Source organism: Sminthopsis crassicaudata, chromosome 2 (assembly GCF_048593235.1).
Source record: "Sminthopsis crassicaudata isolate SCR6 chromosome 2, ASM4859323v1, whole genome shotgun sequence".
Classification (NCBI taxonomy): Eukaryota; Metazoa; Chordata; class Mammalia; order Dasyuromorphia; family Dasyuridae; genus Sminthopsis; species Sminthopsis crassicaudata.
The window spans coordinates 158,884,715-158,902,534 of NC_133618.1; the positions used below are offsets into that span (position 1 = coordinate 158,884,715).

Below are 17,820 nucleotides of genomic sequence, written 5' to 3' on the forward strand. Positions count from 1 at the left end.
AACAGGCAGTAAAGTTATAAGGATTTCGTCATTTTGGCTATACAGCTCAGCAATACTATTCACAAGTTCTCCGATATGAACTTTGATTTTCAATGGCAAATAGTTCCTCCAAAAGTTGTGTATAATTTTTGTAAAATGAACAATTATCTTCAATATTCATGAGTTAATTTATATACACAAAATATATGTATTTTGCATATATGTGTGTATGTATATCTATAGATCCCGAGATTAAATAAACTATAAGACTATGCTAAAAACCCAGTGAAATGTGTGATTCTGGGACCACAGAATCTTAGCGACTTTAGAGGTCATACAGTCCAATTTAGAAACTAAGGCTAATGGTGAAATGATATGTTTCATAGCAAAGTTGGTATTTGAACTCAGGTCATCCCTTTAAAATCCAGCTCTCTCCAATATACTATATTGCTTCCTCAAAAAGCAGCCTCAACTCACTTAAGATTATTTCAAGGAAGCTGCTTTATATAATTGCTCAAAACTTTCTTTCATACATTTGATCATTCTAAGACATTTTTAAACCAGTAAGAAAGTTAGGATAAAGAGAAAACACTGCTAGAAGAAGGGAAAGGAGGAAGGAAAAAGTTTTGGAATTTAATCTCATAAAAATGAGTGTTGAAAACCATCTTTACATGTAATTGAAAAAATTAAAATGCTATTGAGATTTTTTACAAAGACTGAAGGGGAAAAAATACTGAAATACTGCTCACTTTCTTTAAGCTTAAGATAAGACAACAGCCAAAAACGATGGATGTAGTGAGAAAAACAAAAATCTAGAGAAGACAGTCGATTGGAACTCTAACAAAGAGAAGGTCAGCAAGTTCTATTCCCAATGTATAGTCATACACTTTTAAAATGTCATACCAGATAATACAATGCATATAACACAAGTGGGCTGTGACTAACCTATAAAATTGTTACTTTCCACTCTTCGAATTTGTTTTCAAATTAGTCAAAGTTTATTCAGTAAGACTACAATCAGAAGAAATTACAGTTTTATAAAAAACAACATTCACATAGTGAATTTGTATTTTATTATACATTTCATCTTTATACATTTGAGTTTTTCACAACTGCTTTAAAGCTTCATTAAACACTATTCAATATGAAGATCAAAAATAGAGGCAGCAGTGATTCTCAGGCACAGAATTTATAAGAGAAATGAAGCCAATATTTCCCTAATACTTACCTAATATAGTGAACCATGATAATGAAATGTCTTGTTTCCTTTTGGCCTAGCTGCTTTTTAAGTGCATATGAAATATAGTGAAGAGCTTTCTTTAATGTGCTATTACTAGACTGGGACTTAGGAGTTTAAATTAAGAAGTCCATGTAGAAAGTATTTTCTTACTTAAGTCTTCAAGACATGAAGTGATTATTTTTCTCCTAAAGGATCTTCAAGATGCACCTGTATACACAGCTCTGAAATTGATTTTTAGAGTCAATTTCCAATGAAAAATATTATTGTCCATAAAAAACGATCTGTAGCATTCTCTGCCTAAGAACCACTGCCTAAAGTTATTCGATATCTTCAGGTCTCACAGGATGAGGTAACGGTATGATGGATTTCTTTTCTGTGTCCCTGGACAGTGCTTTCCTCATATCTGTTGATAGGCAAAAGTTAATTGTAAACATTATTTCAAACCAAAAAAAAAAAATTAAAATGACTTCATTAAAGATTTCTATTATGCATAAACAATGGTTTATATTAGAACCATATATCAAATGGTGAATTATCTCAACTATTCACAGAAAGGAACCTAAATAATCAGTAAAATCCAACTGTAGAATTGGTCCCATGATAGATAAACTCTTACAACAGATGCATATCAAAATGAACAACATAAAGATAGTAAACATTCACTTGAAAAAAGAGAAATCTTGGTGCCAATACCAAGAACAAAGGTATACAGAAATAACAATTGCTATAGCTTAAGTTTAAAACTATGTTCATTAATATCCCATCGAAAGGGATTTTCAAAGAACTATTTTGCTAACCATTTGAATAAGCAAAGAACAGAAATACTGCTACTAAACTACTTCAGGTGAAAATGCTAGTTCATTCTTATTTAACTCCAGAATCAGGTTGCTTACCATAAGCATCCTCATCAGGTTCTCCATTGCTCGCAGAATAGTATTCTATTACTGTTCTATAAACACTGTAGCCCAGTTGCTTATACATGTTGACTGCAACTTGATTTGACACTCTTACAAAGAGATCAACAAAAAATCCACCCTTTCTTTACAAAAAGAAAAAAGAAAAATTATGTGATACACAAAATTTCATGAATACAACAAAAGTTTATAAAAGACTCATATTTTTGTTTTTAACTTATCTTGAACACCAGCACAAAAAACACAAAGTGATAGTATTAATATCAATTCATGAGATATTTGTTTTTATAACAATTAACCTTTATATAGGCCTTAAAAGTTAGAAAACACATTTGCTCATATATTTCATGTGATTCTCACAACAATCTTGTTGCAAAAATAATTCCCATTTTAAAGATTACATATCTTACATATCAGACAGTCTAAATTAATACTACATTTTCATAAGATTTGGAGCATTCCACTAGTGATTTTGTAGGAAAAAAAAAGGTATTGTCTTACATAAATATTAACATTTAGTGATTGGGACTGGACCAGTAAGTTCATTGGCCTAGGGGGAAGAAATTTTCTCTACTAAAGCAGACTAGAACCTACTCTGCAATAAAGTAGATTAAAAATATAGTAGGCTAGAGCACCCAAAGGTTAAATGACAGACAAGATGTCAATAGTAGATCGTGAGCCCAAGTCTTCCTGGCTTCAAGGCCAGCATTCTCTATCCACTAGATCATGCAACCCAATTCCTTTTTTTTTTATTAAAGCTTTTTATTTTCAAAACATATGAATGGATAATTTTCCACATTGCAAAACCTTGTGTTCCAAATTTTTCCTCTCCTTTCCCCTACCCCCTTCCCTAGATAGCAAGTAATCCAATTTATTTTAAGCTTGTTCCAAAAAATGTTAAATTCAAAATATTATAAATATTTATACAATTATCATACTGCATGAAAAAATCAGATCAAAAGGGGGAAAAATGAGAAAGAAAACAAAATGAAGCAAATAACAACAAAAAGAGTGAAAATACTATGTTTTTGATCCATACTCAGTTCCCACAGTCCTCTCTCTGGTTGTAGATAGATGTCTTCATCACAAGATCATTGCAACAGGCCTCAATCATCTCATTGTTAATGAGAGCCACATCCATCAAAATTGGTCTTTGTATAATCTTGTTGTTGCCATGTACAATGGTCTCCTGGTTCTGCTCACTTCATTTAGCATCAGTTCATGTTAAGTCTCTCCAGGTCTCTCTGAAATCATCCTGCTGGTCATTTCTTGAAGAACAATAATATTCCATAACATTCATATACCATAACTTATTCAGCCATTCTCCAATTGATGGGCATTCACTCAGTTTCCAGTTTCTTGCCACTACAGAAAGGGCTGCCACAAACATTTTTGCACATGTGGAGTCCCTGTTCCTCCTTTATGATATCTTTGAGATAAGCCCAGAAGAAACACTGCTGTTTGCACAGTTTGATGGCTCTTTGGGCACAGTTCCAAATTGTTCTCCAGAATGTTTGGATCAGTTCAAAACTCAACCAATATTATATTAGTGCCCCACTTTTCCCACATCCCCTCCCTTTGTCATTAATCATTTCTTGTCATCTCAGCCAATCTGAGAGGTGTGTGGTGGTACCTCAGAGTTGTCTTTATTTGCATTTTTCTGATCAATAGTGATTTAGATTTCAATTTCTTCAACTGAAAATTCTCTATTCATATCCTTTGACCATTTACCAATTGAAGAATGCCTGAATTCTTATAAAACTGAGTCAATTCTCTCTACATATTTTAGAAATGAGGCATTTATCAGAGCCCTTAAATGTCAAAATTTTTGCCCAGTTTATTCCTTCCTTTCTAATCTAATCTGCATTGGTTTTGTTTGTACAAGAACTTTATAACTTAATATAAAATTATATATTTTGTTTGCAATAATGTACTCCAGTTTTTCTTTGACCATAATTCCTTCCTTCACCAGATATGAAAGGTAAAATATCCTCTGTTTTTCTAATTTGCACAAAACACACATTTTAAATGTTACTATATTTTAAATAGAGAATTTTACTAATTTTAAATGAAGTACAATTTAGATGTGTTATATAGTTAGACTGAAGGTTAATTCTGGGTTTTCAAAAATTGTACCAAAAATTACAAGTACTCATGTATGAACCCTGGAAGATTCATCTTACTAAGCTCAAAAAAACCTAAAATTTGAGTTTACCACAGACTTCTGTTGGTGACCAAAGGACCTGCTGGCTAATTATAGAAAGATTCACCAATACAAAAAAACTGCTAAATGATGATTTTTTTTTTGGTCACAGAAACTCATGAAGAAGTTACAATCTGCATTACTAAAGTATGCAAAAGTATAGATGAATTTTTAGATCTTTCAAAATATCAAAGTAAATCAAATGTGCACAACAAACTCATTTTAGAGTTTAGAGAGGATCTTAACTGATCCTTCTAGTACAACAACAAACACTTAGATGACAAAGGAAAATAGGACCAGAGTTTAAATAAATTTACTGAAAATCACATCAATAGTTAGTGTCAGGGTTAGAACTAGAATTTAGGTCTAAAAACTGTCAATCTAATGACTCTTCCAAAATATTACTTGCTAAAAAATATTCTTTTTTTATATGTATCTCATCAAGATTCTCTATTAGGTTCAATGGCAAATGTAATTGGATTTAAATTCATTAGTACTACTAAATTTCTTATCTCTCTACAATTGTAATTTAAAATATTAAACCATAACCCACTGAAAAATTTTAATAACTCTCAATATGACTATGAATTCTTTTGTTTATGTCATAAACTTTCTCCAGTTGGTTATTCCCTATCCTGTCCCTTCTGATGAAGCTAATTTTCTCTTCATCCCATTGTACCTTGGATCACAATCTCACACTTACTAGGCAGCTAAGTAACATAGTAGATGGAGCACTGGCCTTGGAGCCTGGAAGACAAGTTCAAATCTGGGCTCAGAAACTTATTCCTGTGTGACCCTGGGCAAAACAGTCAATCTCTATTTGCCTCCATTTCCTTAGTAAAATGAGAATACTAGGGGTCCTTTCTCCCCTTTCACTTTCATTTCATAATGGATTTGAACTTTTTATTATTTTTCCAAAAACACACTTTAATGTCATTCATTATCCAAAGAAGTATTGGGAAAATGTGCTTTGCCTTCTTCACAGAAGTCAGAAAATAGGAGTGAAATACTCAATATACCATCATGAACAGCAGAAATACTGGTTGGTTTGGCTAAACTGCTTTTTTTCCTTTTTCTTTTTTTTTTAATTTTTTTTTACATAGGATGGTTCACTGCAGGTAGAGATTGTTTGGAAATGAAAAATAATAGAAAACCAGAAAGACATCAATAAAAATAAAATTGCATTTAAAAAAACATTTATGTTCACAGCCATTTCTGGAAGCTTTCTCTTCAGCACCTTCATTAAATCCTTTTGACAAAGGAGGAAAAATTAAGCAAAAACATCTAATATCACGACTTCATTTGACAATATACAATACAATCTAGCAGACTCTGCTGTGAGAAGGGCAGTATGTGTCTTTTGATTTCCTACCTTACTTGTTTGCCTTTCTTTTAGTAATGTTTTCATTTATGTTATCATAGTTAGTACATAGTTTGTTCTTTTGGATCTCGTTATTTTTCTTTGCATCAGTGCACATAAATCTTTCCATTCTTCTCTGATTTCCTTACAACTGTCATTTTCTACTGTACAATGAAATTATATTATATGCCTAGACCACAGTTTCTTCAGTCATTCCTTAGTGTCAATGGGCACCCAACTTTGCCCCAACATGAATGTTTTGATAGATCTTGGTTTTGTCTTTCATGTCTTTAGGATGCAGTACCTTTTCCACATAAAACTCTTTTTCTTTCAACAACAGTTCTTCTGTTTCTTCCCAACTATCTCCTTGCTTTAGGTGCAAGGAATGAAGAAACGAAAACAGTAATTCTTGATTTAGTTATATTTCTATGCAACACAGACTGCTAAAACTTATATGTAATTAAATGCATCTGAAAAGTAAAATCTCACCTTTCTGAAATCTCCTCTAATAGCTCCATTAGTTTAGCAGCTAAACCAAGGCGTCGAAATTCAGGGGCAACTGATAAGGCTGTGACATGACCATGCCACTCTTCTCTGGATACTGAGCCCTCTGCTTTACCCATAACTGCCAACAAAAGTTGATTTTAGTAACAAAATCATAGCAATGAGTTAAGAATTGTGATAATATATCTTTCTCCCAAAGAAAACTGACAACAAAGCTGGTAAAACTTTGGAGTTTATCTATGTTAACAGTGACTGATGCTGTTAAAATTTTATCATAGCTACAATGTTTTCAATTCATGCCTTGAATCTTACAATGTAACAAATAATTTTAATCCTTAATATCTTACCTGCTTACTAGCAAGAAAACATATTAATAGAATATACAGTGTATACTTACTATAACCCATGAGCTCGCCACCAGGTGCCTCTGCAACTATGAAATACTCGGGCCAGTGAGCTAGATATTGTAAATAAAATGGTATCCCATACTGCAATTATGTTAAGAAGTATGAAATATAACTAATAACTGTTGCAGAACATGAAATCTGCTACTAAAATAGTGCCTCCTTTAAAATATTAAACTAGGCATTTTTTTTTTTAAGCAATGAAGGCAATGACCTTATTTGGGACTGTTATAAACCTAGAATGCATTCATTTTTTAAAAACCATAAATTGTTTGTTTCCCTCCACTTTTATGCTCAAAATTTTAGCTTGATTTTCCAAGACTTCTGTAATATAATACCACCCTATCTTTTGGGATTGTTTTCTTTTTTTCCCTAATTCTTTTTTTTTATTTTTAAAATTATTATAGCTTTTTATTTACAAGATATATATATATATATATATATATATATATATATATATATATATATATATATATATGGGTAATTTTTCAGTATTGACCCTTGCAAAACCTTCTGTTCCAACTTTTCCCCTCCTTTCCTCTCCTCTCTCCCCCAGATGGCTGGTAGACGAATACATGTTAAATATGTTAAAGTATATATTAAATACTTATATATATATATATACACACACATATCCATAGTTATTTTTAGGCATTTTTTCAATTTCTACTCTGAATCATCACTTTAATATATGGATATCTCATTTTTTATGTTGAATATAACATATTATGAATATAGTTAATCATTCCAAATCATTAATCTAGAATAAATTTTTAAAATAATTTAAAATATATTATAAATTTTATTATCCTAAATCAAATCAATAAGGTTTTGAAGAAGTAACCTGCGGGAAAAATGTAAAACAGGGAATCAAAAGTTCTGGTCAAAATTTAATTTCAATGGTAACTAGTTAACCTAATATAAGATATTTAACAGTACTATGCTTCCTGTATATAAAAATGACATCTATTCATTCCTTATTTAAGTTTCTTCTAACCTAAGAGAATGTGAAATAAGTGGTTTATACAGATATACTCCCAAATGAGTGGAAAATTCAGATAACTCCATGGAATTATCTAAGCCACATAGAGTTTAAATGATATGATCAGGGTAACTCAGCTATTTATTTATTGTCAGAAGTCTTCAGACCATAAAATCAAAACTTTAGCCACTATACTATGCTGCCTGTAATGTGCATATGCAAGCATACACACATATACATATGCGTAAACACACTATGTGTATTACATATTATACATTTTTAAAATGGTTCCTTGAGGAATTCTTGGTAGATGGTCCCCACTCTCCTGGCACAAACAAGCAAAAGTCAGTGGCATATAGCAAAAAAAAAAGCTGTCTCAAATAGTGTATTAGATGGGAGAAATCTTCCAAATTGTCTATGCAGCTGCTGGAATCATTAGCCAATCATTTTTTAAAAGGATACAGTTTCTGTCAGTGGATCCAGATTACTGAAAAGAAACCAAAAGATATGCCAAAATTAAAAAAAAAAAAAGTCTGCAATTAAATGCAACTAATTAAACTGCTAAATCTACTGACATTGAAATTAAAATATTATAAGAAAAAATATAATGGATTCAAGATTCAATCTGTGACATAGAAGTTAGGCAGTAACTACCTAAAAAGGAACATTATTATTAAGACATTTAAGTTATCAGTAAATTGAAAATAAGATTACTACATTCACAAGACAATTTTATCAACAAGTTACTTCAAAGATCTTAATTAACCTGATTTCCTTCAAATTATTACACAAAGGAATGGGATCAAACATGAACTTCAAGGAAATAAGAAATAATTTGGGCCTTTTCTGTAGCACTTGTTGCTCCTGATCCATTCTTCCTTTATATTTATGTCTCTCCTTAATTCATTTTTAACACTTATTAAGCATCTAGTAACAAAGATGTATTCCTTAAAGCAAAAACCAAATAATGCCCTCAAGAAGTTTAAATTCTCTTAAGGGACAATGACATGTACACAGATAAGCATGTAGTGAAAAAAATTCAGACATGAGAACATGAAACCTAGGGGGGGGAAATCATAAAAGAACTGCCAGAAGAAGTAGCTTATTGAGCTGTGCTTTGAATAAAATTAAGGATTCTGTTTATCTTACATTATGTTATAGTTTATCTTTTACACTAGAATTTCTTGAGCTGGAGAATAACATGGGTGATACCTATGTTTTAGGAATAGAAGTTTGAGTACTTCCTTATCTCCAAAGAGATGACTTGCCTTTTTTTGTCACCATACATACACCTTTTTGTCCTATTCTCTTTTTATTGTCTCCTTTTTGGTTTCTTTTTCTAGTTTCTCTTTTTTCCTTATACTACACAAAAGTAGCATTTCCTAAGGATTAGTCATTAACTTTATGAAATTTGAAATCTACACTTTCTACTTTGAAGAATGTAATCATTCTCACTGTTTTGACTAATTATTCCTATATGAATAAGTCCCATATATATATTTCCAGTTCTGATCTCATCTATTCAGTTACACATCAACTTTGTAACAAATTTTCCAAAATGCTCAGCATCACATTATCTCTGTTGTTAATTTTAAAAGTGAACCTAGATTTTTTTCCACTCCATTTCTGATTTTTTCCATTTTTATCATTATCCCATCATTCAATTCATTAGTCTTCCCTTTCTGACCCTTCATTTTAATGAGTCTCAAGGTTCAGTTGATTCTTCCTCATTCATATCTACTGAATCCACTCAATATTTCCTTTTCACTCCCACTACCACTCTGGTCCTTGTCATTATTTCACATAATAACTTATGTTTTCTAATAAAGCTTTTCTTCTCTGACTTTTCACCCTTTAACACATTCTGCATATTGTAGAAAAATTAATCCTCCTAAAATGTCCCTGTCATCATAAATCAGTTTATCATACATCAGTATATATCAGTTTTATACGTCAGTAACACTGAAATAATAATGCTTATTTGTCCTACCTTATGGCACTATTGTGGGGATTCGATCAACAATCACTTGTTAATCGCTTAGTATATGCTAGGTACTGTTCTAAGTGCTAGAGATTCAAAATAAAAGGGCAAGTTCTTTCAAGAGTCTTAGATTCTAATAAGAGAAACATTTAAATCACTAGATTCATGCACATAGAGCAGTGCTATCTAAATACACGGTGTCATCCTCAATCCATTCTCTGTTTCAAATGTGTTATCAAGTCCTATCAATCTTGCCTTCCTAACAGTTCTCAATTTGGCCCCCCCTTCTAACCTCTGACACTGTACCACCCCGGTCCAGGCCCTCATTACCACATGACTGGATTATTCCATTAGGCTGCTCCTCAGATTCTCTGCCACAAGTTTCTCCCCATTCTTTATTGCATCCTCCACTCAGCTGTCAAAGGGATTTTCCTAAAGCTCTGAATTGACATCACTCTCCAATTCAATAAATGATTATCGCCAAGATCAAGTATAAAATCCTGCTTGGAAAAATAAAATCCCAGTTTTCTTGTTGTTTGTCCTTTGTTCTGGAAGAGGATCCTGACATCAGGGAGGTGAAGCCATGACATGCAAGTGAATTGGATTTGATGGAGGGATGGCTGTGCAAGGACCTTCACCTGCCTCACTCTGCCCTCCAGAACCATCTGGATCCAATGCAATGCCAGAACAAAAGACCCTGGGGCTAACCCTCATCCATCTGCCTCCTCACTTTCTCCGGCTTCTCTCAAGTACCATCTAAATTCTTCGTGCAGGAAGCTTTCCATAATACTTTGTTATTTCCTATTTACCCCCGCACATACAGTTTGTACGAACATCGTGTTTGCAGGTTATCTCTTGCATTAGACGGTGACTCACACAAGGTATATACAAGGACTCTCTTCCGTCTTTCCTTGCATCCCCAGCCCTTTGCACAGCTCCAAGCACACAACTGGCACTGAATGTCTATCATGATTAAGCTATTACAAGGGGAGCATTGCACCACTTGCTTTCCCTCACTAAGGTGTTGTCATGAATGATACCAGGCTTGGATTGTGGTGATGTGCTTCCGGACTTCCTCAAGAAACCCGTCTCTTCGGGCCCAGGAGAAAGACCTTGGGTTTCTCTCAGGATCCTGGTGAGGCACGAATCACCCTCCGCCGCCCAGAGTCCAACCCCTCGCTCGGCACCTCCATTCCTCTTGGCATAATTCCCCATTCCTCACTACACTACGAGGGGCTAGGGCTGATTCTCCGATCTGCCCAGAGCCTCGGTTTCTCTAGCTGCCAAACTAGTGCTAGGACCTTTGCTTTCCTCTAGTTCAGGGCAGGACGGGAAAGGGCTCGTCCCGGGTCCGGCTGCCAGTCCGGATGCGAAGGTAGCGAGATCCGCGAGGGGAAGAGCCCCGAATGCCGCCCTCGTTCCTGCGCCTCACTCACATGTTGTTGAAACGGAACAGGTCGTCACAGGTGAAAGCCCGGAGCGTGGTCATCTCGTCACCCGCCTGTCCCGGGCCCGCACTCCCGGCCCGAGCGCCCCTGCCGGAAGTGAACTTTCATTTCCGGAGGGGGCGGGAGAGTTAGGAGCCTGAGAGGGAGACCGTGGAAGTAGAGGAGGAAGTAGGAGGAAAAACTGTTTCCGGTCTTGTCCCGAAGTTGCTAGGCAACAGGGAGGCGCCCTTTGCGGGGCGGGGCCTAACGAGCTCTGCAAAGCTTTTCGGGGCTTATTCTTGAGAACCGAGGTAGTTCCGCCGGTTTTTTTAAGTGTCCCGCAAACGCTACTAGTCCAGGTGTCGCGGGCTCTCCTAGACTAACCCTAGACCGAAACATTACAGAGAATTAGTGTACTGCCTAAGGTAGGGTAATGTGACAGAGGCGGGGGTGGGGGTCGCCAAAGTGCAACCCCATCGGTGAGTAGAGCAGAACCAAAAGGCGTGCCCCCGTTGTAACTGATCTGCTCTGGAGCTGGGAGGAACCTAGAGATAGTGTAGCCCTACCTGTGGTTTTAAACGGAGTTCAGGAAGCATGTGCGAGTCCAGAGGAGCATAGCTAGCAGTCGGTAATGTACTTTCCCATGCAGGTTTTTTGAGTCTGAGTGTATCCAACAGAAGCAAAGTGAGCAACATTACAAACTGCAATTGCATCACATTGTAGCAAAGACGTATCGCTTTTTGTATGTGGCTAATCCCTAACTTGTATTTCACAAGTTCCACGGGGCTTTGTGCATGAAAGTGGCAGGACTTTCAAACTCTCCGGTGAGCGTCACGTGGGCTGAACAGAGATCATTTATGCAAAGGAGCATTGGCGAGGGACCTGGTCAGTGGGAGGAGAAGCAAGAGAAAACCTAGAGAAGAGAGGGTTCAGAACGAGAGGGCGGTCAGCAACAAAGGCTTCAGTTTTCTCGTAGAGAATAACGTGAGGCCTTCTGCTGGAAAGGGAAGGGCAGTGACTGTGGAAGGCTAAAAGAAGAGCTTTAGAAGAGCTCCCTGGAGAATGTGATAAGTCAAGGATGTGGGAAAGGATTGCCTTTTGGATATTCGGGGCACCAGAGATTAGATAACAAATCTGCAGAGAACTCAGCATGGTTGGTGGGACTTCCTTGAGCAGAGAACACAAAGAGAATAGTATAACGCTGAAATCATTAACTCTTATAGGAGCAAGAGGGACAGTGTGTTGTTGCAGATGGTCTGGAGCCATGAAATGCTGGGTTAAGTATTTACCCAGACTCTTGCTAGCTGTGTGATTCTGGTGAAGCCATTTAACTTCTTTGTGTCTTAGTCTCTTCATTTGTAAAGTGAAAATTGGCAGGGTCTCTACAATGGTTCTTTCAGATCCTTCTGTTTCTAGAAGGAAAGAAAGTGAATCTATCATAAGAATGGTGTCCAGGAGATCAGAAAGAGAGGGAGCAACTGAATGTCACAGAAAGGGCACAACATAGGTTTAGGAGGAGTGAAGCACAGGGAGAAATGGAATGAAATAGATGATGATCAGACAAAAGAATTTAAGTCTTTGTCATCATAGTTAAATATACCAATTGGTGTTTATGAGTTCAAGGGTGTGATTATCCTTTTGTGGCTGAGGTGGCACATAGATAAATCATGGGAGTTGAGGAAGTCCATGAAATGAGTGGGCTGGGATTTGAGGGCACATGAACATATGTTAAAGTTCTCAATTTAAGGACAGGGTTTGGAATAGATTTTTTGGCAAGAATTTGGAAGATTTTGATGTAGGCACTATACTTGCTGAGAATTCAGGGAGAATGATTTGTGAGACTACCAGGATTAGTGTAGCGCCTGTCTAACTCAATCACAGATTGGGTCTCCAGGGAGGTGACTACCTCATATTCCAATGTTTGTATCTGAACTTCTAGAATGAAAGTGCATGATCCCCCTACCACTTCATTTACCATTAATAGTCAATTAACATAGTTAGTTCAAAGCAAACAAATTTATTATAGCCAGCTGTAAACAAATATTTCTCCCCATAAATCTGGAGTACCCTCTTCAAACCTACATTGTGTCTGCAGGAAGAGAACCTGCAGGGTCAAAACCTTGTACCCCATTATCTCTGTTACATGCCCTTTTTAAATTTCATCAAATAAACTGGAAAGAGAAAGGGAAGGAATAATCATTTTCTAAGAATTGCTATGTGCCAAGCTAAGTATTTTTTAACAAATATTATTTCATTTTTTCTATAGCCTTATGAAAGAATAGATAGCTAATATTCTCCTCTGTTTTACAGTTGAGGAAACTGGGTCAAATAGAAATTAAATGACTTGCTAATAATTTAAGGATCATTAAACTTCTGAAAAACATTAAGGTTTTTTTTAAACCTGGTCACTATATTTGAAGAAATCACAAATGAACTTTTATAATCATCTTCTACAAGAAATCATCTACCAGTCACCTTCTATAAGAAACCCCAAAAGGAATGGCTGAGCCAAAATCCAGTCCCGTGTCAAAGAGAAAGTACTATTAGTATCCTGAAAGTATGCAAGTAACAAACAGCTATAGTATCTATTAATAGCCTCTAATATAAACAAGAGAACTTGAGATAAAATATTTCAAAAGGCAAAAAAATGTGAATTACAATAGATTATAATGTACCCTGAATAGTTGGATATGATTTTAAGAGAGATTGAGGATGAGGTGGGGAAATGAACTTTTACTGGAAGAGAAACTTTCTAACATTCCCGATGAAAAGACCAGAGGTATCATGTTTGAATGAATATACATATTTGTAATGGGCTTTGTTTTTCTTTCCTTTTCAATGGGTGGAGAGAATGGAAGAGGAAGAGAATTTGAAAGTAAAAATTAAGTTAAAGATAAAAATAAAAATCTTCCACCTTACAATTCTAGAGGCAATCCTATTTACCATAAAAAAAATTAAGTATGGCTTATGACTTGGTTTTCTTAAAGGGGAAGATAGAAAAGAGATCCCCAATGCATCATGAATCAGCTTTTTATAGGATATAGGATATATATATATATATATATGGATATAGACCTTGAAATGATATTGTTGTATCAAAGGGTATGCACCATTTTATATTCCTACTCTCCAGAATGGATGGATGAGTTCATAATTCCACCAACAGGGCATGAGTGTCCTAGTTTTCCCACATCCCCTCCAACATTCAATATTTTCCTTTTTTTGTCATATTAGCTACTTCAATAGTGTAAGATAGAATCTCAGAGTTATTTTAATCTGCATTTCTCTGATCAATTATGATTTAGAACATTTTAATATGATGATAGTTTTGATTTCTTTCTCTGAAAACTGCCTGTTCATATCCTTTGACCACTTGTCAACTAGGAAATGACTTGTGTTTTTAAAATTTGACTCTGTTTTCTATATATTTGAGGGAATTAGACCTTTCCCCCCATTTTAACCACAAGTATTTATTTCTGTATAACAGAATGTAGTGTTCTTCTCTAAATTATAATCGTTCTCTGGGAGCAGGTTTCTTGGGGGGCTTCTGGGAGCAGCCTTAGTTTCAGTTCAGTTCAATAATCACCTCAAATGCAGCCGAATCCAAAGCCTCCAGCCGGCACACATGTGGAAAATGGAATGAATCTGACTCAGCCTCTAAGAGTAGGATTGTGGGTTTCTGTGTCTGGCCCTGAGAACTTCTTGCTTATAGTTCTGTCTGACTTGTGAATCAGCTCAACTTGTGAATCTCCTGGACTGAATCCTGGGTCTGAATCTCTCCAAGTACCCCAGCCAGCACAAAGGTGGAACTTGGAATGAATCTGACTCCACCTCTGAGAGAGTGGGCTTGTAGGCTTCTGACTTGTGAATCTTCCTAAGTCAATCCTAGTTGAGGCTCCTAGCTCATATATGCTCTTTAAAGGTGTTCATTCTAATGTGTGAACTCTCTTAAAGGTGTGAATTCTAAAGTTGTGAGCTAAAGTACATAAGTATTGTCTCTATTAAGTCCAGTGACTTAGCACCTTGTTTCAAGTTCTGGCCCATAACAATAAAACACAATTCTAATGTAACAATGAAGCACAACTGTGGGTTAAGATATTATGCAAGAGAAGAACCTCCCACAGATCACAATAGGGCAATTATTCCTTTTTATATAATTCCTATATTAGAGGCAGCTAGGTGGCCTTGAATTCAGGAGGACTGGAGTTCAAATCTGGTCTCAGACACTTAACACATCCTAGCTGTGTGACCCTGGGCAAGTCACTTAACCCCAGCCTCAGGGGGGGAAAATGTATATATATATAAATTCCTATATTAAATCAGTTGAGCAGTAAACTTGATTCATCCCCTCATGAGAAAATCTCTGGCAATTTGTATTTCCTCTACACTACATGACTATGGTTATACCCCATCCCTCTTTTTTAACTGGCATTATGTATTCAGGATAGGATCCCATGCACATTTTGACCAGTCTTCTCATGCAAATAAGCAAGCAGGCAAAGAGTTGGGGGCGAGGGAAACCAATTTAGGGCAGATATTGAAATGAATCAATTCATGCAAGAGTTAGCAGGAGAAAAGTTTTATTCAAGGAAGTCTCACTTAAGTTGACTTTGCCAGGTCTAGCAAAAAAAAAAAGTTCTGGCTTTTTCCAAGGGCCTACAAACCCATCTCAGATAATGCTATCAGAGCCAGACTCTTCCTTTCTGAACAATCAATTGCACATATGAGGAAATAGGAAGAATACTAGTTAACCCGAAGGCTAATTTTGCAACTATCCCACTAGGTGGTGCTCCGGTAGCATGATGGGCCTAGAGTCAGGAAAACTCATTTTTCTGAGTTCAAATCCAACCTCAGACACTTACTAGATGTGTGATTCTGGGCAAGTCACTTAAACCTATTTGCCTCAGTTTCCTCATCTGTAAAATAAGATGGAGAAGGAAAAGCCAAACCACTCCAGTATCTTTGCCAAGAAAACCACAAATGGGTCAAGAAGAATCAGACATGCCTGGAAAATGACTTTACAACTGTGCAATATATTCATCTCTTTGGGCCTGTAATGTGAGCTGGCTTTGAATTCCAGCATAGTCATTTGCAGGTATCAATTTTATTTATTTATTTGTTTGTTTTTGCAAGTGTCAATTTTAATGAGAATTTAAGTATTGCTCCTGCTGTTGAATGGTTCCATCCATTCACATCTTTCCTTTTATCATTATTTTCTATTGGTTGTGAGTCAGAATTTTTATGTGTGCACAGAATGCCTTAACTGGCATTGATGACCTGATCTAAGCTCTGGAGTCACTGGAAGTCTTCCAGGTTTACCATCCTCTTCTTTTGTCCAGGATGGCAAAGTATATGTATAGGTGGGCAATTTGACTCTCAGAAAAGCTAGTTTCTTTCTTTCTTTCTTTTTTTTTTTTTTTTTGTTAATTCCTTCCTACAATAATGGGGAGGTCCAAGAATCCATGGCTGAGACTGACTAGCTCCTCTGGAAGTGGTTGTAAGTCGGTGATAAGGAAGGAAAAGAGGGAGAGAGAAAGAAGGAATAGGCATCAGGAACAGGAAAGGCTGGAAAATCAGAGATTTTTTTTTCATCAGTGAAAACAATGATCTTCTCTGAAGCATTCATAAATATCTTTTGAAAACATTAAAAAACTTTAAATTTTGTTCAATATTCTCACATTTATTCTGAATTTTAAATATAGTGCTATTAATTTTAATTTAATTTTAGTTTCATACTATTGGCTTTTACTCTTCATAGGAAAAGAAACTATTTTTGTCTCCACTGCAGATTTTTCCTATATTAGAGATGATTCATGCTACTTTTTGTTTGTTGCCTTATATTGTGTGATTCCATTTTTACAGCTTAGTTGGAAAAAATTACATGCCTTAACCACACTTCATCATAAAACATTTTCCTGTTCATTGAAACAAAACACTATGTGCTCTTTCTGAGTAAAGAGTACTGACCCAGATTCTATTCCACAGTTGCAAAAATTCTGAAGTTATAAAGAGGAAATAGCTTGATACTTTACCCATTGTTATACTGTTTCTTTTGTTCAACTTATGTATCAGAGTACTAATTATATTTTGTTAAATCCTAGATAAATTCCCTGGAAGGGAAACAAGGACAAATAGATGCTATGACATGTAAAATTAGTCCGGCAGTTGTAAAATTAAAATATCACTTTTGATTTTTACATGTGACCTCAAGCCTAAAAAAATGTAATAGACTATGTTCAGTTATGCTAAGCAGGATACAAGGACTATTTATGAGAAAATCAAAAAGTACTGATGTGTTTTGGCAAATACTCCCCACCTCCCAGGGTTATCAGGATCAAATGAAATAATATATCTAAAGCACTTAATACAGTACTTAAAACATAGTAGGTGCTTAATGACATCATCTTAGGTTACTAAATATAGCTTTCAGAGTGAACCTAAATTACTAATAAAATTTACTCCTTAAGGCAAGAAAGAAAGGGCACTTCGGGGGGATGAGTTTTTTCATATAGTCCCATGTTGCTGGGTCCAATCAGAAATCTAAGTTATGAAGCTTCATCGGACACTAGCTGGGTGAATCTGGACAAATCACTTAAGTTTGCATGAGTTTCTTCATCTGTTAAATGAGCTGAAGAAGGAAATTGCAAACCACTTCAATATTTTTGTCCGGAAAAACACAAAAGAAACCAAAGTGGGCACAAAGAGTTGAACACGACTGAAACGACAATTGTCACAAAGCCCTGATGCTAAAAAAGGTACCTCACCATATATTAATCGGGTTATAACACAAAGTTGATTGGAATATATTCCATTTACCAAAGGGATA

The 17,820-nt window shown here is 35.5% G+C and overlaps 1 protein-coding gene across 1 annotated transcript; it reads right to left on the bottom strand.

Moving 5' to 3' along the window:
- Positions 1-954: 954 nt before the first annotated feature.
- LOC141555128 (N-alpha-acetyltransferase 20-like) lies at positions 955-11,156 on the bottom strand. Its single transcript, XM_074287752.1, has 6 exons — positions 11,004-11,156; positions 8,049-8,073; positions 6,598-6,688; positions 6,186-6,321; positions 2,113-2,258; positions 955-1,622 (listed from the first exon to the last, which is right to left on the bottom strand). Exons 1-6 carry the CDS (start codon positions 11,054-11,056, stop codon positions 1,537-1,539), a joined length of 537 nt encoding a protein of 178 aa, XP_074143853.1. The 5' UTR covers positions 11,057-11,156; the 3' UTR covers positions 955-1,536.
- Positions 11,157-17,820: the final 6,664 nt, after the last annotated feature.

Coding starts and splice junctions, on each gene's coding strand:
- LOC141555128 (XM_074287752.1), bottom strand. CDS start 11,056: ATGACCACGCTCCGGGCTTTCACCTGTGACGACCTGTTCCGTTTCAAC. Junction 2,259..6,185: donor TTAGAGGAGATTTCAGAAAG/GTGAGATTTTAC, acceptor CTTTTTGTAAAG/AAAGGGTGGATTTTTTGTTG. Junction 1,623..2,112: donor ACCTGATGAGGATGCTTATG/GTAAGCAACCTG, acceptor GCCTATCAACAG/ATATGAGGAAAGCACTGTCC.